This window comes from Eulemur rufifrons, chromosome 1 (genome assembly GCF_041146395.1).
Source record: "Eulemur rufifrons isolate Redbay chromosome 1, OSU_ERuf_1, whole genome shotgun sequence".
In the NCBI taxonomy this organism is placed as follows: Eukaryota; Metazoa; Chordata; class Mammalia; order Primates; family Lemuridae; genus Eulemur; species Eulemur rufifrons.
In genome coordinates this window covers 5,830,506-5,852,386 of record NC_090983.1, presented here as the reverse complement: position 1 = coordinate 5,852,386, position 21,881 = coordinate 5,830,506, and the positions used below count along the sequence as shown (strand labels likewise).

Sequence of the window (21,881 nt, the reverse complement as noted above, 5' to 3'; positions counted from 1 at the left end):
GACCATAAATAAAAATAATTGAGATATTGATGAAAACACAAAAGCAAGGGGTTTACATAGTTAAACAGGCACATAAACAAGAGCTGCCTGAGCTCTCGATTTCTCTCTGCTGCCCTGGAGATGCTTCCACCGAAGTTTACTTTAGCAATGCAGCTTCAACTTGCATCCAGGACCTTATAGGAAACAGCCTCTGAGTTTGGTGCTGTGGTTGTTGCACGATTGTGCCCAGGATGTTTTCCCCTGTGTGTACTGTGTTCTTTTGGCGCAGGCATTTTTCTTTTAAATTATTATTTTGAAATAATTATAGCTTCACAGGAAGTTGAAAAAACAGTGCAGAGAGCTTCATGTACCCTTCACCCAGTTCCCCCACATGGTGACATTGTACATAACTGTCATGTGAGAGCAACATCAGGACATTGGCATTGGTGCAATCCACGGACTTTATTCAGATTTCCCCAGTTTTACGTGCGCTCACTGCTGTGTGCATAGTTCTGTGCAATTTTTGTCACATGAGTAGATTTGTGTAACTACCACCACGATCAAAGTATGCAACTGTTCCATCCCTAGAGAAGTTCCCCTTGCTGCCCCTTTTAAAATCGTCCCCATCCTCCCACCCCATGTGTCCTGAGCTGCAGGAGTTCTTTCTTCCCTGGCCTCTGTATCAGGGAATGTGGGCTTGAAGTCACTTTATGGACACTGTGCAGCTCGCAGTTGACCATGTTCATCCTTTTGCTTTGGCCACTCGTGAGATTAGGGTCCAATTTCTAGCACCCACTCCAGGACCTGGCAACAGGCCTCCCACGTGGCTGGGGGGCCCCTCACTTTCCCAGTCTCTTTTCTCGTTTTACCCTCTGCTCACTTCCTTCTCTTTGGTTCCTTTGCATTACAAACTGTTGTAGCAAGTCTCTTCCAATCTTTGTGTGCCAAGGTAAAATAGAAAGATTCAAACTGAAAAACAAAACAGCTCTGCCGTGTCTTCTCCACTTAACTGTTTAGATCTCTCACTGCCCCTCCCAGCGGCCAGACTCTCTCCCCTGTCCTGAACGGGTGGGAGGCACGGGGGTGGTTTCCCTGTTCATTCTTCAGTTCCTGAGCGTGTCATTCTGCTGCACTCCCTGTTGAGTCGGTGAGGATACCATTCCTAGACCACAATCTTTTCCCTCTTAAGAAACACAAACATTGCTCCATCTTCTCCCAGCTTACCAAGTTGGAGAAGAGAAGTTTGACACCAGCCTGGTTTTTCTCTGTAGTGCTTTCTTTCTGCTATGTTGCTTGTATGGGTTTATGTTTATTCTGACACTTCAGTAACGTCACCAGGATGCTTCTGACCCTATTCCTTTTTCCTGACATCACACGCAGGGGGATTTTTGTTGTGAGGACCCAGATCTTTCCTCAGCTCAGGGAAGGTGTATCCTGTGGATTGTTTTGACTGCTACGTCTCCTGTGTTTCTTCTGCAAGGCCTGTTACTTACATGGTAAATCTCCCATGTTCTCCGTGGCTCCACCAGCAATGGCCGCAGCCAGGCGAGGGGCGACAGTGCCAAGGTGCTGCTTCCTCTGCGGGGAGAGTAAAGTTGAGGACAAAGCCTCACGTCCGCTGCTGCCGTGCTCTGCCTGGTGGGTCACGGAGCTTCCTGTCTCAGCTTCCACCATTCCTGGGGAAGCAGCTCACTCACTGCACTGCCCAGGGGAGGCTGAGTCCGAAAACAGGAACCAAAAACCCCAACTGTTTCCGGAAGGATCGGGGTTCACGTGCCTTGCGAGTAACGAACGACTCCCTGCGAGAATGCGGTTGGTTCTTGATCTGTAGGAGTTTTAGTTACTGGCAGAAAGTGAGGAGGGCGCTGGGATGTTCTCCAAAGCAGGGTCTCCCTGAGGGAAAGTGGCATGGGGTTTTCATGGGGCAGTAGAGAAAGAGAAAGATGTGTCAGCACACACAGGGGTGTCCTTTCTCTTACGCATGTGTTAGTTGTCACACTCGCCCACAGGACGCATGTTATGGTAAGGAAGGAAGCCATAGTTCCTCCCTGGGTGCAGACTTCAGCCTGGCACTGAGAAAGTTCACTCGAGCCTCTCTACGGGCTGCCAGAGTCTACCAGGGGCTGGTTTCAGCCAGGGGCACAGCCTCGTAAACAAGGGCTAAAGAAGAGGCTGACTGCTCAAGTGGGGTGAGATCCCGTGTTCTCTGGAGACCCTCCCTTCCTGCTGACACAACAAAAACAACAATAAACTTTTCAAAGCTGGAAAAACAACCAACCAAACTTGAGTTTGCACGTAAAAAGAGCCTATGATCAATGTCGAAATTTCAGACCAATATCTGGTCCTTTGCAAGATCAAAAACCTGATAAAAATGGAACTTTTTGCAGTGTTGGGGAAGCTGTGGACCTGTGAATGCAATAAACAGACATTCCGAAGCTGCAGGGTTCCTCACGTACACCCGTCGTGCTTTGCCCACTCAGAGCACCCCCAGGACCTTCTCCTGGTGCGGACAGACGAGCCCAAGGTGGCCGAGGTGGGAGTGGAAGGACTCACACTGGGCATGGGCACCGGCAAGGCAGAGAGGGCCAAGTGTAAACGAGTGTGGAAAACACAGAAATAAAAATTAAAATGGAGATAAAGATTATTCTCAAGGTGAAAACACAGTCTGAAAAGAATCATGTAAAAATAACCACCTGGGTCTAAATCCCAGATTAAACTGACGCTGTGCAGTTGAGGGACGAATGCTCAGAGACAGTGAACCCGGCCACCAGTGGACAAGCTGACCTCAGCCACCAGCGCCTTGGCACAGGACGTGAGCAGCGAGAGCAGACAGTCGTGAGTTCTGCCGCTCTTTCCTAGCATTGCTGGCATTTCTGCTCAGTCAGATGCCTTCGGAGCCCTGCTTTTTACATTGTGTTTCATGGCCATTCTTGGCTCAATGTTTTTTTCAAAAAATGCTCAGGTCCAACAAAGAAGAGGCTTGGAAATGAACGTAAATTAAAGGGTGTGGAGGTGGACAGACCCCAGGATGTCCCCGAGGATCCCCACTTCCTGGCATCCACTGCCCTGGGTGGTCCCCTCCCGAGTGTGGGCCGGACCCAGTGACTTGCTTCTAGCCAGTACAATATGGCAGAAGCAATGCGTTGTCACTCCCGTGATTAGATAACAGAAGATTATGACTTTGTCTTGCTAGCGGACGCCCTCCCTTGCCTGCTCAGCTCGCGTGCTTTGGGAAAGCAAGTTGCTGTGTTGGAGAGGCCGACCTGGCCAACAGCGGGTGAGGTGTTGAGACCCTCAGTGTGACAGCCCTTGAGGAACTGAGTCCTGCTGACAACTGCTTTCTTCATGACGTCTGCATTCTCACCCCTTCCCCACTCACAGAGCTGCCTGCTCACAGCCTTCTTCCTCTCTCACCTCCTCTTCCCGTGGTCCACATTCGTGTGGACCACTCTCGAGTGGCTGTGGGGTGAAGCCCGAAAGCCCTGCAGGCGCGACAGCATCTGCTCTCAAGTACAGTAAGTCAGACGGTGCTGACGAGGCCACAGTGCTGTGGTGGGAGAGGAGAACTGATTCCGTGTCCAGGAAAGCTCTCAAAGAGTACGGCGTGGGGGAGAAAATTCCAAGTTGTTCATCAGTATTTACTATGTTACTACTGTTGCCTGTCTTTTCCCTCTGTCTAGTTTCCATTTAGTGCTGATAGCTTCATCACCTCACCTGCCCCGCGAGCTCCTGCTCCATGCTCTGCTATGGTTCTGATTATGATATTACAATATTTGCTTTGATCTCTCTGTCTCTACTAGTTTTCTTCCCCAAGATTTAGACATGATTCCACCTCTTTGGAGCAAACAACCCAGCCACTGACCCTCTGCTCTCCACCAGCCCCACCTCCCTCTCTGGGTACCCCTGGGGAGCCCTCCCTCGGCCACCTCCCACTTACTGACACTGATATTGCGAAGGTCATTGGCAACCTTAGCCTAGCCCGGGCTCTAGACACTTTTCCTGTTGATTAAACGTATTTTCCAGATGACATAAGTAATATATTTAATTTTGGAAAATAAAAAAGGGAAAAGAATAAAACTAAAATCACTCACAGTACCACTCTCCGCGAGTAGCAATGGTTGATGTTTGATGCATTTGTTTCCATGTGTCTGGAACATTATATATGATGCATTTGCCTTTCCTGCGGCAACAGCTACCTTTACTGAAGACAGGCCACACGCAGTCGCCCAGCCGCCTTTGCAAGGGAGCTGCAGAGTCGTAGGGTTAGGGGTGGAAGCCAAGCTGACTGTCTCCAAAGCCAGAGCATTCAGCCACTGTGATTTCCTGGCTCCTGCTCTTTTTCTACTCACAATAAATCAGAGTGATCTTTCTGTGTCATTAAAAGACCCCCCCCCCCCCGGCACTGTCGTCTGACCTCTTTTGGGTGTTAACATTCTCTTGGTGGAGATTTTTAGGTCATTTCCAGTTTTCCTAATTATAAATAACTCAGCAACAAGCCTCCTCCGAGTATAACTTTTTTATGTGTTTCTGATTCTTTTATCAAGAGTCTCCAAAGCCAACTCATGGGATCTGCAATGACAATTTTTAAATGCCTTGCTACTTTATTGCAAATTGCTTTGCAGGAAGTAAGACGGCTTGAACGCTCACCTGATCATATGAGAGTGTCTGTCCCACCACCCTCATCTCGACGTCAAACGCTACCATCTGAAAACGTCTCCATTGTTGTTGAATCCTTACTGTTTTTATTACAAGGCAGGTTTAGTATGTTTTTGTGTTGACTGGCGATTTGTGTTCCTTTGTTTGGTGGATCTAGATTCTAGGCCCTTTGTCCATTTTTCCAGAGGGTTTTGGATTATGGAATCTGGTGCTGTGGTTTTGTTACTTCTCCTTGGCGCGTGATGTATCCTATCCAGAGGTTGCCCCTGGCACGGCTTTGTCCTCACTGCCTGTCCAGGTCACTCCTCTTCACGGGCGTCTCCTCCCCTGCCCACCCCTCCTTGCACTGTCCAGGCCCTCTGGGGGCTCTTTTCCCATCTCTTCCCTCAGGCCTAGGGCCGTATGTCCCTTCCTCCAATGCTTCTTTCATGTCCCAGCCTGAAATCCTGAAAGAAGGTGTCTAGGACACGAACAAGCCTGCACACCTGGAGCAGCTGTTAGGTAGACTTTGTAGAGATGCCTAGACCGAGTCAACCTCCTTGAGTATCAACGGGCCTCAGAGAGTCAGTGAGGAGCTAATACCTAATGCAGGCGTTCAAAGCGTCAGAGCAGGGCGCTTGCTGCAGACCTGTCTTACACAGCTTCCCCGTCTCTTGTTCGATGGAAATGTGATTCAAAAGCAAAAATACCCTATTTTGGTTGCAATGAGAAATAAGCAGTTTTTCATTCTGAGGCAAATGAAGTCACTTCCTAACCGTTGGTGCCCTACTTAGAAGCAATTTGCTGTATGGGAATCACAGTGAATGCCTTGCAGGATTGATTTGCGGTTTTGTAATAATGTATGTAAAGTACCAATTAATAGTCTGAGCTTCTCTTCGAAATGCCTGGGGAGAGAAGTAAAAGAAGCGCTCCTGGTTTTAAACAGTCTGGACCGACCATTCCAAGCGGGTTTTAAAGAAGCGTCCAGTTTCTGTGGCATGGCAGAGTCTTGTGGTTGGCCGACGTAAGCTACAGTCTGTTCTGCAAATGCCCTTACTCCAAACTCTCTAACTTAGCAAGTAGCTACTGCAGGCCCCATACGTGTGGTGCTCCGTGATGCACGCGGTGCGGCCTGTCCTCTCAGAGCTCTCTGTCTTCTGCGGCAGTTGTGATAGGGTGCTACGCATGCTGCCCCTGCAGAGAGGGGACACCCAGGAGGGGGTCCTGATCCAGGGGTGGAGACCAGGGAAGACATGCTGGAGGACAGAAACTCCAGCTGGATCCCAGAGGACAAAAAGCAATCAGGGGTAGGGGTACATGACCCTGGTGGGCAGGATGGAGCTCAGGGCGCTGCACGTCACAGAGGAGAGGGTGCAGGGAAGGAAGCTCTTTCACTGTTTGTAACCCAAATTCACCCCTGCCCCAGTCTTCACAGGAAAGATGTCCTTCGAGGCAGCCAGGCTCAGCATGAGAAACAGAAGGAACGGCACTTTGGACAGCACCCGGACCCTGTACTCCAGCGTGTCTCGGAGCACAGACTTGTCCTACTGCGAAAGTGTAAGTCAGAGCGCCATCTGTTTTAAAGGCTGTAGCTTTAACCTTAATAAATCGTTCAATAATGCACTTGCTAAAGGACTTTGAGGAAATTGAAAGTGCTGTCTCCTTAATGTTTGTTTCACTACTGAATGCTTGCTGCTCTTGCTTCGGATCTGACTCTTGAATCTGGATCCTGTCTCCAGCGCTGTGGGCAAGTCTCAGTTTGGGTCCGTCTGCATTTGTTCTTGCAACAGCCTCCTAATTGTGCTCTTGGCACCGTGTCCCCTCATTCCAAACCAGCCTCCATGTTGCCTTCAGGACACAGAAGGGACAGAGAATGGGCTGGACTCAGGGTGGGGTGTCGGCAGGAGCTGGTCTCCTTCGCACCTTGCTGCCTGTCCCCAGCCTGGCCTTGCTGGCACCGCGAAGTTCCCTCCCACAGGGTTCTGCCCACGCTCAGGCTTCCCATACTCTCATGATAGACAACACTCCAGTCTGGCATCCAAACTCCCTCTCAACTACGGTGGCTGGCATTGGAAAGAATGGGAAGACGTGGGAATGTTGGGGTTCTGGGGTGCTGTTCAGTATTTTGTTCTCAGGCAAGTGGGGCACCCTGGTGCAAAATTCATGGCGGCCACCCTCTCTCAGGGCCTGCTGCGCACGTGCACACGCCCGGCCTGGGCGCCTCCCCAGTCTCACCCTCGTCCCAGCCCTATGAGAAGCAAATAGTGGGTGAAGGGCATTAGTGGCTTCTCCAGCGTTCCTGTCTTTCTCTCCTCCTTCCACCCTAAGCAGTGAAGCATCTCTGGGAGGTTCCTTGCAGATCGGTCCCTCTGGCTTAGGCTTCGGTGACCCAGGAGATGGACAGAGGCTGATTCTTTCTCTTGGGGTGCACCTGTGGCTTCCCACTGGATGGATCTCCTGCCCCGCCCCTTCCAGGTCACCCCTCCCCGATGCAGGTGGCCCTCATGGGTAGAACTACTGAGACCACCCAAGGGCTTCTCAGTTCTGGGGGATTCCTGTTTGCTCTGGAGCACGCATGCACCTCTGCAAAGTGCATTTTCAGAGGGAATTTTTAGCAACAAAGCAATTTTTTTTTGTCATCACTTTTCTTCCCCGATCATTGATTTCACAAGCTTACACAGCTATTGAGTTTTCTTCATTCATGTTAAGTGGACTCAAAATTAGGCAAGTGGATAAAAAATATTGTGAGGAAAAATGGCCATCACAGATTTTCAAAATTTTTAGGTACAGGTGAGTGTAGAAGCTACTTTTGCTCTCTAAATGTTTGTTGTGAAGTATACATAGAAAAGAATGTATAAATGCAAATTTCCATCTTAAAGAAGAACATTAAAATGAAAGCCCTTGCGCTCACCACCAGCGTGAGAAAGTGTCATCAGCACTTCCAAAGTCCCCCACGTGCCCTTCCTGCTGGTTTCCTCTCTCTTGTCACTACCCTGAATTTTGTGTTACCCATTCTTTGCTTTTATTTATAAATTTATGACTTGAATATATATTTCCCTAAATATTTCCCTAGATTTGTCTGTTTTTGATATATGTGGAATTGTACTATATGTATTCATTTATGTTTCTATTTTTTTTTTTTGCTCAACACTCAGTTTTTAAGATTCATCCCTGTTGATACGTGGGACGGTGGTCGATTCATTTCTCTGTGCAGCCTATTGTGTGCTTATGTTTAATGGGCATTGGGGTTTCTAGTTTTTGCTATTAGGAGCAATACTACTCTTAACATTCTTGGATGTGTAAGCTGGGTCTCCCTGGGAAATGTTCTCTGGGTTAAGGCCGAGTGGATGACAGTAAACATCTCTTCTTTATGGGGTCTGTGTTTAAGACACAGGATTTACGGGGAAACTTATGTTCAAAGGATCTGGAAGAGAAGGCACACGGTCCCCATTCTCTGATAGCTCAGGACTTGCAGGGGCAGGGGGTGGGCAGGGAGGTGGGGATACTGTGGACTTCATTCCAGGAGAGGGACTCCCCTGGTGACAGCCTCACCGCAGGGGAGAAGGAGTCAGGGTTGGCTCTGGTGCCAGCAGCCTGTCTAAAACCCAACTATGTATGAAGTTACCAGAGAACTCCAGATGCCAGCTGTGGGTGACCTGCAGGAAGTGGCACTGGGCTGCGGGGAAGGGAAGCCCTTAGCAGCCCACCTCCCCAGGGCAAGACAGCCCCCCGCAGCGGGAAACGCACTCCAGGCAGCTTTGCCAGGCAATCCGAGTGTGCAGGTTGTGCAAGGGACAATCCTGCTTCTCTCTCCACAAGGGACTATTCCTCAGGACGATAACTTTAATGACAATAGTGGGCAATTTTCTGGAATGGTTGTATCAATTTTCCCATGCCTTCCCTTCACCTGTGTTGAGTGTTAATTGCCTTTTTAATTTTTGCCAACCTGGTGGGTGAGAAGTGGGATCCCACTGTGGTTTTACTTCATATTCGTCTCATTATTAATAAGATTGAGCTTCTTTTCATATGTTTATGGGTTTTTCTCTTTTATTGAATGTTTGCTCTTGTCTTTTGCTATTTTTTTCCCATGGGGTTGTCTATCTTATACTTACGGATTTATAGTTCTTGTATATTCTGGATTCGAATCCTATGATGTCTAATATGTGTTGCAAATATCTCCTCACACTTTGAGAATGTAGGTATTTTCAAAGCATTTTTTCATCTGTTTCCAAATAGTTCGTTTCTGCCAACTTAAGGGAGGCTTTGGATTTAGAAAGGCTTTTGGTTTGTCAGAATTAGGTCCCAGATGTGCCTAAGCACTTTGCCCATGGGAAGACAAACACAACCATGGAAGGAGTTTTGGAACATATCTTGTTTTAAAAAGCAAGCATAAGAGGAATGGGAATCGGCATTGCTATATTATTTATGAAAAACTATCGTGCACTGCTTATATTCCCCCAGTAGCCTTAGATACAGAAAAACATAATTTGTATGTGTATAATGACATTTATATACAAAATAGCTCCAAGTAACTTTCGGAAAAATTTGCATTTAGTTATCAAAATTTAAATATATGCCTCTTTAAAAAAAACTTTGTGTACTCTAAAAGCATGAACAAATGCTGAGTGCTGTGAATTCATGGTAAATTCTTAAAGCCTTATAGATCCAATTTATATTCATTAATATCAGCAGGGGATGAGAATAAATCAGTAATGTATTATCTCATGTTCTTTCTCCAAAGGACCTGGTGAATTTTATTCAAGCAAATTTTAAGAAACGAGAATGTGTCTTCTTTACCAAAGATTCCAAGGCCACGTAAGCTACTATTTTCCCTCTGTTTTTGCTTTCCATGTTCAAAAATAAATTATTATTCATCATTACAACGAACAAAGAATGCTCACTAGTTCATTATTAAAGATGTTTTCATCTTGTAATTCTCAGAAATGGTGTGTGAGCAGGAAAGATTTGGCAAGTAGTTTGTAGTTATTCCTTAGAGCTTAAAATTTTTTTTAAAATGTTTTTAGCTTTGGCAATAGTTGGTAAAGTCACTGAGAGAGGCTGCCAGCCCCTTCGGTACTCACATGAGCCTGGGAGCCCACCTGAGTGGCCTTGGCAATGAGGCTGTTTGATAGCAGTTGGTTGACAACACCACGCACACCCGCATGTGTCAATCTGACTGGCTCCTCCATCAGGACTTTCCTTCCCCTGTTGAGTTTCATCCTCACTTCTAACTGGTGTCCATCTACTCTGAGTCTCATGCCTTTTGGAACACTAAGGTTGGGTTACAAAAGCAGCCCCTAGCAGCTCAGAACGCAGGATGTCCTCAATGAATGCTAATGAGCAAGTGAGTGAGTGGATGGATTGACCATTGCAGAAGATGTTCCTGAATCAAATTCAAAAAATTTTAATCCCACCTCTCACACTTCTTGTTCCTCTCTGTCCCTTCTCTTTGGCCTGCTGGCGATGCAAGAGAGTCTAGCTGTCAATTGATTGGAAGTTGCTGCTCTAGTTTATGATTAAAGGACCGATGCTCTGTGGAACAGAGGCAGTGACTGGAGGCGAGGTGCAGGCTAAGCCCGGAGAGGGGCTATAGCATCAGCCTTGGCTCCAGCCTTGACTTGGCTGCCTCCTCTCTGCGTGACTAGTTCTCTTATCCTAAAAATCTAGCAGAAGTATACCTTACCAGTCGTGGTAAGGATTCAGTGATGAAGCACGTACAATCAGAGCATGAAAGGTTCTCAGTGGATGTGTATTCCTACTTCATGCGAATTAGAAAATGAACATCAGAAAAACCAAGAGATTTCTGTTTCTCTTTGTACACACTTACTCATCACGAGTCATTCTGATGGAGTATAGACCTGTGAGTCAGCTACGTACTCCATGCATGTGTCACTGAAGGATTCTACTGTTTATCTGTTCATTTGACCTGTAGAAAACACAGTTTGGCTTCATTCATTCACTCATTCAGGTATTTTCTGAACATCTACTCTGTTGCAGGAATTTATTTACTTGAGTGCTGATACAACTCCCTGGCAAGGCTGCTGTTTTTATCATTTGTGAGATAAGGCAAGTGGGGCCCAGAGAGGTTCAGTATTTTTCCCCAGGTCACATGGCCAGTGGAAGACAGACGAGCGATTCAAAGCCAGGCTTTTGATTCCAAGGTTGTGCCTTCTCTGTCTCCCCAGCTGCCTCCCTGTCTAAGGATGACACTGCTTCAGGCAGACCAAATCCATCAACACTTTCTCGGTTGCAGATACTCTATCTGATAACTGGCTTCAGTGAAACTGGGGGTGCCTGTGGGGTGTGATATTGGGATCTTGTGGCTGAAAACCACAGCCAGATTCGGGGCTCAAACAATGTCACCGAATTCCTGATTCTAGCATCCTTCTGAATCTTGTCCAAAGACTTATCAGAGAGACACTAGAGAGAGATGCAGAACCAAGAGGGTGGGCCAGGCAGAAAGGAGCTGGGAGGAGGGTGACCAGTGTCTCACTAGGACAGAGTTGTTTTTTGGCCAAATTGGAATTTTTGTTTTGTCGTTCATCTCTTTGGAGGCCACAACACTCAGGATGCCCTGGATAGAGGGGTCAAAGGGTCATGAAATGTGTTATTAGATTTTCTTAACTGCAGTTTTGCTTCTTTCCTGTTGGTGCTGCCTTCGTTGGCACCACCATAACCTAAAAGTCACCTTGAGGGATCAAGTACCATGTACTGGGCCCAGCAAGATGCTTTGCATCGTTTCTAACACCCGCGGGAAGCCTGAGAGGGACTGTGGGAGGACGGAAGGAGGCGTTTGTCCCTGCGTACTGTGCCAAGTGTGGTACTTAGCCATTCCCAAGAGATTGTGAGCAACTGAGGGGCAGGAATCATATCCAGTCAACGTTGGGGTGCTGTGGTGCCACCCCAGGTCTGACTCAGAGTGGACTTTCAGTCAGTATCTGTGGAGTGATTACAGGGGATGGAGCAGGGGAAAGGGTTTACCACTTGCCCTGTCTTTTTATCCTCTCCCAATTTCCTGTCTTGCGTATGTGTCACCTAATAGACAAATTCAGTTCTATTGCACTTTTAATGAGAACAACTAGTGTTCATTGATTGCAGTTTGTTCTTGTCTAGCTCAAATTATTGAAAGTCCCCCAAGCAGCTGATCTGTAATATGGAAAGGAGGGTCCCTCTAAACTCTGGAACACTTGGGGTTCCTGCCAGGTGAGGGTCTCCACAGTGAGCTCAGCCCGCAGGAAGGAGGGCTCCCCTTACCCGCGTTGCCAGCTGGACAAACAGTCAGGGTTGGTGCTGAGGCGCTGACACCTGCCCAAGGCTCCCATGCAAGAGGCTGAATATGCAGTTTCCAGATTTCCGAGGCTCCTCTGATGGCAGTCCCGTGGCTACTCGGATGCTAGACGCCACAGGGGCAGGGCCCTGAGAACCAATCCCAGCTCTCAGCACACAGCCAGCTTGTCCGTGGCCGGACAATAAACACCAGGGATAAAACACACCCAAATAGCTTCTACACAATCAAGTGAGATGATGAAAACAGTCTGAAAAGAAGACTCGATGGTGTCATTTCTTTTTGTGTTTATTTAAGCTAGTAATGCCTGGTTTCCGCAAGCAGCTTTAATGAAATCCATTTCTCCCCGTCAACGTCGCTGCGCGCAGGGAAAACGTGTGCAAGTGTGGCTATGCCCAGAGCCAGCACATAGAAGGCACCCAGGTGAACCAAAATGAGAAATGGAATTACAAGAAGCACACCAAGGAGTTTCCGACCGACGCCTTCGGGGACATCCAGTTCGAGACGCTGGGGAAGAAAGGAAAGGTGAGCAGTGGTAGTGCTTTCTGCGTTCCCTCCCCAATCCGTATGCGAACACAGCCGGGGCTGCCTGGGTCACCGAGAAATGTCCAACAGTGTGGAGGCAAAGAGATGGGTAGTAAACGCTAAAATGATGGCAGAAAAACATGAGTGAGATTAGATCGTGTGCAACTGGACAACTCGACAGGTAAGGATCGGATCATCACTCAGCCTTCTGTGTCCAGGCACCGGGCAGGTGGCCCTGAGCATGTGACCTCTGCACACCTCCGGTGCCCGTCTCAGGGACAGCAGCGTCACTGTCGCTGACCTCGCGTCTCCTCCCATCCCCAAACCCTGCCATGCGCGGACTGTGGCCCAGCTCCCTCCTCTGGGGTCTCTTCCCAGCGCTCCCAGCCTGGCCTCGCGCCGCCGCTGGAGGGCGCCCCGCTGCAGAGCGCATCCCGCTCCGCGTGCTGCCGACGCGGCCGAGGATAACGCCCCCCGGGCCCCCAGCGCTGCGCCCCCTTTCCCTCGGCCCCCGACCCCGAGCCGACCCCGGCGCTCTTCCCTGTCCCCGCAGTACATCCGCCTGTCCTGCGACACGGACGCCGAGCCGCTCTACGAGCTGCTGACCCAGCACTGGCACCTGCGAACGCCCAACCTGGTCATCTCCGTGACGGGCGGCGCCAAGAACTTCGCGCTGAAGCCGCGCATGCGCAAGATCTTCAGCCGCCTCATCTACATCGCGCAGGCCAAGGGTGCGCGGGCGGGGGGAGGGGTGCGGGCGGGGGGAGGGGTGCCGGGGGAGGGTCGGGGAAGGGTGGGGAGGGGCGCGGGCCGCCCACCTGCCCCCGCGTCTGCGCAGAGCCCGGTGCTGGGAGCTGGGGGTCGGTTCGTTGACGGCTGCATCTTCAGATGCATGGACGACAGGTTCACGCATATAAAATTCTACCCAGAATTTCGTTTCTGGCGAATTGAAAAGGACAGTTTAATTTGCTTGCTCTTTAATTCCGAGATCAATGATGCGCTTTTGGAAATAGTGACAGTGCCTGGCGGATTGTCAGCGCCATGCAAGTGTCTGAGGGAGGCAGAAAACACCACAGGTTTGAAACGTGCAGTTAGCATTTTCTATCCTTTTAACTTTTTATTTAAAAAATTTTAGAATCCACAAAATAGTTGCAAGAATAATACGACAAACATCTGCACACTCTTCATCTAGATCAACCGGTTGTTAACATTTCCCCACGTTTGTCTTATTTTGCTCCATAAGTATACACATTCCATGATTTTTTTTTTGAGGAACCGTTTGAGAGGAAGTTGCAGGCATCATGACCCTTGACCCTTAACCCCTAAGTAGGCGGCATGCATCCCCCAACTGCAGGAACTCTCTTACATAACCCAGCACAGCTACCTAACAAACAGTCTGCACGCAAAGTTTGCTAATTATTCCAACTATGTCCTTTAGAGCAGATACTCCTTTTTCTTCATTGAGACTCCAGATTTGTTTAGCTTTTCATAACTTTTTAGTTTTCTTACATCTGGAACTGTTCTCAGCCTTTCTTTGTCCCTCATTCCGTGTTTGAAGAGCATAGGCCAATTGCTTTGTAGACGGCCCCTCTGTTTGGGTTTGATTCATGTTTTCCCAAAGTTAGGTTCAGTTTAAAATCTAAGCTTAAAATTTTTAAAACTTCTTTTATAAAGAAATGATACTGACTGATAGACCTAAGGAAACATGTCTAATTTTATATATGAATTTTTTCTTAATGTCAAGAAGAAACTGAGTTGTGTTCTTTTTTTTTTTTTAGTCTTCTTAATTTCCTGACCAATCGGAGGAGGCCATTGTGGGTTGTCACTTTGTTATGAAATTGAGCAACTCAGCTTCCTTACTACTAAATCCTCAACACGCATCATTCTTTCATTCAACAAACACTGGATGCCCACTATGTGCCAGGAGTGGTTTTAGGTGCTGGGAATATAGCAGAGCAGAACAGACAACAGTCCCCTGGCCTAGAGGAGCACCCATTTCTGGTTAGATGACCAAGGGTCCAGAGCAGAAGTTAATAGTCTCATTGTCCCCTATGGTGGCCTGTGGAGTGCTACCGTCACTTCTGGTTGCCTCATCTTAAAGGGGAACACTGAGGGGCTGAAATCTGGGAAGGAGACTGGGTGCTGAGGGGTCGGATTCATGTCCCATGAGAACTGGCAGAGAGAAGTGGGTACACAACTTCTGAGACCACATCGAATTTGCCTGAGAACACAGGACGGACTCTGATGTGGAGATGACTGAACTTGTTCCTCATTGCCACAGACAGTAATAAAAGCAGAGAGTGGAGACAGGCAGCACCAGGGCTTTCTAGGGACAGTAGGAGAGTGCTGCTCTGAAACTCCCGAGCCTCCCATTACCCAGCTATCCAGAGAGGCTGGCGACTGACTGCCCCTCAGGGTGGATCCCTGCATGGGCCGCATGTTACACTAGGGTCATTTCCAACTTTTTTTTTTCTCCAGTCCTCCAAGGAAATCATTGAATCCAGCTTTAGATTATAGTATTATGCTAAATAATATTTTTGTAGGTATTTTCTTTTTACTTCTATTTTGCTCCAAAAAATTTAAAACCCTAGGCGTTGAGAAGATCATCAAATATAAACTTTAAAAAGACCAGTATTTCAAATCATGTCATTATAAAGCAAAGCAAAATTATTGGCCCCAGGGCCATGCCAGGAAGCTCCACTCCGATCCCACCGATGTGGGGTCTGGGAGCAGAATATCTAACTTGCCACAGTGGCACTGCCTAACTCGCTTGGAGGCTCAGGCTTGGCATTCATTGTCCACAAAAGAGTCCCCTAGAGGCTGGTTAAAGATGCAGATCCTCTGGCCCCACCTCCCGGAGAGTCTAATGAAGTAGAACTGGAGTGGGGCCAGAGAATGGACCACCTCTCAGGAACACTGTCTGAGGTCCCCTTCTCCTTCCTTGCCGTATGGCACAGGCAAGGCCATTCCAAAGTGTAGCTGCCAATGCTGTGTCTGGTGCCCATGAGGATGGGGCCTCCTTTAGGTGTCTGTGAGAACAGGACAGAAACCTTTCCCGGTCGGTACCAGCTGAACATTTGCTCTTCTCGCTCACTGACAGGTGCGTGGATTCTCACGGGCGGCACCCATTACGGCCTGATGAAGTACATCGGGGAGGTCGTGAGGGACAACACCATCAGCAGGAATTCGGAGGAGAACATTGTTGCCATCGGCATAGCGGCTTGGGGCATGGTCTCCAACCGGGACACCCTCATCAGGCATTGCGATGCTGAGGTACGGGTGGGCATGGAGGGGGTCTGCAAGGTCCCGTGGAAGGAAGGCCATGGCAGGGGCTGTGGCCCGAACACTGGGTCTCTGGGATGGAACAGGCTCACGGGGCAGTCTGCCTTGCAGAGAGCACCTTGGGGACCTCAGGAATTAAAAACAAGGACGACATACTTAAGGAACTCCTGGGAAGGAGTTAACATTGGATGTGTTTTGTTCATTAAAATTTGTTCTCAGCAATCTCATGTTAGAGCCAGGTTCTTTATTCTTTATAAGCGTGACTTGGATCCATCTCACAAGAGCTCAAGCCCGGCTGCAATACCTTAATTGCCGGGATTCAGATCAACTGTTGTGGTCCCTGGTTAATTTGGCATTAAGAAAGCTGTAAGACACCCCCCACCCCCGCCCCATTTCCTGTGAACATATTTAGGGAGTAATGAGCATTTCGTGTTAAAAATACAAGGTAGACATATGGGGTTTTGTATCAGTATGGAATTTTGCAAACAACATTTCTAGTGAGTTGAGGACCTTCTTAAGCAACAGGTGTTCTCTTCCCAGAAGCTTTGGACCAAATGCTCAGAAATCCGATTTTAATCTACACCTGCTCCCATCTGGGACTCCTCAGAAGCTTAGACAGTAAATGTTAAGGATTTTTGGAGTTGCTGTGGTTCTTCTTTAAAATTGTTTCACTTTAGTGTCTCTGTTACCATTTTTGAAATTTGTAAGGGGCAGGGGAGAGTGGGAGGCATTTCTTATGCATCTTCAAGGAGACAGCCTGGTGGGGAGGAAGGAAGGTGGGTTTTGGAGACAGAGAAGCGTAGGTTTGAGTAATCACTGCTTTTCTAGTCTTGAGCCGGTTCCCTTCTCTCAGTTTGTAAAATAATAGCCTTGTACTGATACGGGGTGCATTTATGTAATTGTGCAGAGTGAATGGTAGCTTTTCTTATTATTACTAGATGCTCAACAAGAGTTGGCAAAATGGTCTCTCATCAAATGCCAACTTCAGGGGTGACAATGGCCTGGAGTAGGATTTCGAGGACAGTGACAGGCTGGAAGAGAGATAGTACCATTACCTATTAGAAAGATTTGTCATGGGCGTGGGAGTCAACTTAGTGTTGTCTAATTCTCATTTTGGGGATGGATACAGTACCCGTATTAATTCACAGAATCACAAAAACAACCCTGAAAGTAGCTACTTTTACCCCTGAATTGGAAAAAAGACTTCAGTATCTCCCTGGAGACCATTTATAGGGCTCATTCTCTGGCAACAGGTGAAACTTTCCATGAATATGTAAAGATTAAAGAGAAAGTGCCCTTCACTTGGAAATTACAAAACAACCAACCAACCATCTGGTAAATAAATATTGAGCCATAAATGAACTTTCAAAAACGTAATCTCAGATCACTTAGAAAGCAATGCAAATGAAGATATTATATATTAATAAATATCAACATCTATCAATAGATAAATATAGCAAAAGCTGCACTCAAAGTAAAAGACATAGCCATATACACTTACTAGTAAAAATAAAGTTAATAAGTAATTCAATAATCATAATAACAATATCTAACTTTTATAGCCCTTACTTAACATAGCCCTCACTATGTACCAAATTCTGTTCTAAGTGTTTTACATATATAGACTCATTTAATCGTCACAATATACCCACGAGATAAGTACCACTATTACTCTCTCATTATAGATGAGAAAATCAAGGTATAGAGAAAGTGAGAAACTTCCTTAACTTGCAAATCTGGACAGTGGCAGATCCGTGGCTCACAGTTTTTTAAGCACTATAATATTCAAATTAATAAGTTTGGAACATAACAACACCAAAAAATTATGGCAAACAGGAGAAAAAGTAATATTTAATCAGAAATAATTAAAAAGGAAAAAAGAAAAAGAATAGAATGTTTTTTATTCTTTAAAATAGCTTTAACAGTTTAAAGAATAAATAGAACTGAAAATTAAATATATTAGTCATAGTAGATGTTAAGAAAAATGTGAGAATGCTACATATAGTGTTATATCAATAAATTTGAAAATCTCATGAGAACTGATATTTTTCTGTAAAATTATAATTTTCCAAAATTGATTCAAGAACTAGAAAATCTGAATAGAGAAATTATCACTGACTGAGCTTAAAGAGAAGTAAAAAAATTACCTCCGAAGTTGCTTTGGGTCAGATTGTTTCACTGAGCAATTGAAAAAACAGTTAATTAATTACTCATTTAAAAAACATTTATAGCCTTCCAACACATACAGAAGTATGGGATCTTTATAAATTCCTAGAGAAAGAGCAAATGTGTGTTCTTTATAGAAAACCATTTGGAAATATGTATCAAGAGCATGAAAACCGTTCCTACTGTAGGTCCAGTAATCATACTTATAAATACATCACTAAAGAATTTAATATTTGTACAAAGATCTTCATTAAAATATTTCTCATAATAGCCAAGAATTGGCATTAACCTAAATATCTAGTAATATATATAGTAGGAAAATCTTCACGTATATTACTGTACAAATATGAGAAAAAATTACAAAGCTGTTAAATTACTATTCCCAAAGATGTTCAGATAGTACAGGTATGGAAAATATTTATAATTTTAAACATAAAATAAAGAAAAAAGTATGCCTAGCAGAGAAATAAATATATTATTAATAAAAATGGTAACTCTGGGTTGTAGAATTAAGCATAATTTTAAATTTTTCTCTTACCTTCTGCATTTTTCATAAGTTCTACAGTAAACATGTATTATTTTTAGAGACAAATAAATTTTTATTTCTTTTATGTTTCTGTTAATGATAATCTTTAGTGGCTTAGAGAAATTTCATAGCAAACTCATATGAACTTGTGATTAGCTTCCTTGTTTCTTTACTGTCTTCCCGGAACAATAGTGTTTGGTCTTCTGTATAAGTGGAAACCAGTTGTTCATAATAACTGAGCCAAATCGTCCTATGTGGTTTCTGCTCAGGGCTTTATTACAAAACCCCACCACTGGTAGATGGGGCTGTACCAGGACCCAGGTTTAGCTGACCTGAGACAGTGCCACATTTCACAACACTAAAATTTTAGGATCTCTTTCAGGGTTTTTTTCTCATCTTCCATCATCTGTTTATTCTTGAGTCAGTACTTTCAAAGTAATTGTAGCATTAGGTATGCATTAAAAATAGAGCACAAGCCTCTACTCATCATTCTTGTTCTTCAAACTTTTCTTGGCTTTTCATTACCAAGTTTTTTTTTTTTTTTGCATTTCAACTTATAATCCCTTTGTCAAGATACGATCACAAAGCAAAACAAACAACAAAAAAACTACACACTCACCGAGTGGAGTCACATTAAAGCTATAAACTGATACTGGGAAAATGGAAGTTATTATATCAAGTCTGCTCCAGCAATATATGTCCCTCAATTTATACTAGTCTGTGTCTTTCAGGAAAATATTACAGTTTTCCTTAATAAGTCCCATATGTTTCTTAGCACTATTTCTAGAGATTTTACGTTTATTGTTGTACATGGGGTCTTCATTCAATGTAATTTTTGGTTCATTTTTTGCTGGTGTATATGAAAATAGTAATTTGCTTATTGTTGCTTTGAATCAGACACTTTAGTGGACTCCTTTACTGGTTCTCATAGTTTTCCAGTAGATTCTCTGAGTGTTCTAGGCTTGCAACTATATTATTGGCAAATAATGTTAGTTTTTAAAACAACTCTTCCATTTAATTGTACTTTGTATTTTTTGTCGTCTTCTTGCTTTGACTACAATGTCCAGAACAATATTAAATAATAGTTATGCTAGCAGGCACCCTGACAGGCATCTAGGATACCTGGCGTTATAATTAATGGCAATGGTTCTAGTATTTCACCAGTAAAAAAGATTTGGCTAAAGGTTCAGTATGTATATATTTTAAAAATTATCATAGGACGTAATCCTTTTATTTCTAGTTTATATTTTTTTTAAATCAAGAACAAATGCTGAGTATGAAATATCTTTTTGCATCTATGAGGTTGTTATTTTTCTCCTTTAACCCATAATCTAATGGACTGAATCCTGGAAAAACACTAATTGTTTCTTAATAATCCTGTTGCATTTAATTAGCCAATGGTTTATTAGGTTTTTGTATTCTCATCAATTAGAGAGCTTGGTCTTTGGCTTTTCTTTCTGTGATTTTTTCCTTGTTAAGGATGTGTTCCGAAAGAGTGTAAATAAAATTGTTTGGGGAATTACTTGTTTCATGAAAGTGTGCAGGGCTCCTCCTTCAAACACCCGGATGTACCTGGATGTGCAAATATTATCTCGTGTCATGTTATATCCGGGACTCTCCTGCTTGGAGCTCTTGGCTGGGCAAGGCCACTTAGGGACTAGAACTGCAACATTTGACCTTTACTTCCCATTCCGCCTTAGCTCCGATTGTATGTATGTCATCGCCAGGATCAGTAACCTTCTTCTCCCCATTGAGTTTTCAACTTAATTCTATTCTTGGAGTAAAGGTTGAAACATCTTTTAGTGTCACTCTGATACTCTAAAAACTCCACACCTTTGAATGGAGCTTGAGAGTCAGGAACCTTCTTGGTTCTTTATGCTCCTGCAGCAGTTTTTTATTAACTAGTATTTTGGGGAAAAAGTATCCATTTAATTGCTTCTTTTTGTGGTCATGTTACTATATACTTCTCAAGTGCAAAGACTCTATTTTATTTATTTTCTAATGCCTAGACTCTGCATGGATCCTGGCATATGATTCCAGACAAATACGTGTATGTGTATATCATTGTCTACCTATGCCTGTGTCCAGACACATCCACACACACGTCATATATGCATATACACACACACACATGCACTTTCCGGAATGCTATCTATTTCAGTGAATGTATACAAAGAACACAGGGTGATGGACTGAGAACTGGACCGGAAATTTTATCTTTATACTGTCACTTGCCATTTATGTGACAATGGGCAAGTGACCCAACCATTTTGAACCTTTATTTCCTTACATTTAAAATGAAACCTGTACTCTTAGATCTCTAAGATCCTTCTGAATTTTGGAATCTGGGAGGAGGCATCAATATAATTGAACCCAAAGTAGTAGCTTTAATATGAACATATTAAAATGTCATCATGCATCTTGGCCAACAAATAAAATCTCAAAGACAAGTTTCTCTGTACTTTTTAGGGATGTTTTTTAGCCCAATACCTTATGGATGACTTCACAAGAGACCCTCTGTATATCCTGGACAACAATCACACCCATTTGCTGCTCGTGGACAATGGCTGTCACGGACATCCCACGGTTGAGGCGAAGCTCCGGAGCCAGCTGGAGAAGTACATCTCCGAGCTCACGATTCAAGGTCAGTATTTAGGAAATGGGACATTAGACACGCGTGATAGTAACAGCAGCTGCAGCACCACCGACAACAGCTGCCAATTATTGAGTGAAGCATGATGAACCCACCTGATTAGGTGTTTTCATTGCCAAAGAAGAGCTGCTTCAAAGAACTAGAACTGCTTCTGCCAGCGTCACTGTGAGAGGTACCCTTCAACATGCTGAAGGCAATGACACATGCTGCTGTCTTCCACTCCTTTGTCAGATTAGCAAGACTCCTGTCTCTTCTGCTAGACACCATTTAAGAACAAATAAAGTCTACCATGACAAAAAAGAGTTTATGAAGCAATGCAATTAGCTAGGGTAGAAGTGATAAAAAACCAACCCATTAGATTACAACCAGTTGGTTTACTGTTTGGAATCCTGGCTACTTCTGCATAACAGAGCCACCTAAAACATTGGTTTCAAGGGAGAGAATGCAGCAGTTGAGTGAAGACCTTTATTTGCCTTGGTAAGTGGTGTGCACTTTCTCTCTCTTGGAGCTAGGTGAGTATTTCTATTGAGCCCAAAATAAGCTTTACTTTTTATGTTTTACAGATTCCAACTATGGTGGGAAGATCCCCATTGTGTGTTTTGCCCAGGGAGGTGGAAAAGAGACTTTGAAAGTGAGTCCTGCTTTGATTTTCTAGAAGATCAATTAATAAGCTTATCTAACAAAATTGTATTTTCAGGGCTTTGGGGCTCATCTAATCTAACCTGACTAATTCTTCTACCACAGCAAGTAGGTAGCGTTTTGCCTCCAAATACTGTTCTAACAGACTTAAGTTATTCCTTGGCTGGGAAGATTTGGTAGGAGAATGTGAA

The 21,881-nt window shown here is 45.0% G+C and overlaps 2 protein-coding genes across 3 annotated transcripts in view; one reads left to right on the top strand and one right to left on the bottom strand.

Annotated features, from left to right (window-relative positions):
• The window catches only part of HJURP (Holliday junction recognition protein), a 57,572-nt gene extending 52,910 nt beyond the window's left edge, over positions 1–4,662 (bottom strand). Inside the window, exons 1-3 of the mRNA XM_069465365.1 lie at positions 4,627–4,662; positions 3,394–3,479; positions 1,473–1,557 (exon numbers count right to left, since the gene is read on the bottom strand). Coding sequence (XP_069321466.1) covers positions 1,473–1,557; positions 3,394–3,479; positions 4,627–4,662 — 207 coding nt within the window. The remainder of the gene's footprint in view (positions 1–1,472; positions 1,558–3,393; positions 3,480–4,626) is intronic.
• A 1,388-nt stretch (positions 4,663–6,050) lies between these two features.
• TRPM8 (transient receptor potential cation channel subfamily M member 8) overlaps positions 6,051–21,881 on the top strand; it is a 68,193-nt gene continuing 52,362 nt past the window's right edge. The window contains exons 1-7 of one of the 2 annotated variants that reach the window (XM_069467206.1): positions 6,051–6,171; positions 9,356–9,429; positions 12,268–12,424; positions 12,978–13,155; positions 15,525–15,697; positions 20,868–21,042; positions 21,615–21,682. In XM_069467206.1, coding sequence (XP_069323307.1) covers positions 6,055–6,171; positions 9,356–9,429; positions 12,268–12,424; positions 12,978–13,155; positions 15,525–15,697; positions 20,868–21,042; positions 21,615–21,682 — 942 coding nt within the window. In that variant the 5' untranslated portion in view covers positions 6,051–6,054. The remainder of the gene's footprint in view (positions 6,172–9,355; positions 9,430–12,267; positions 12,425–12,977; positions 13,156–15,524; positions 15,698–20,867; positions 21,043–21,614; positions 21,683–21,881) is intronic. The other variant, XM_069467122.1, reaches the window with a different exon arrangement.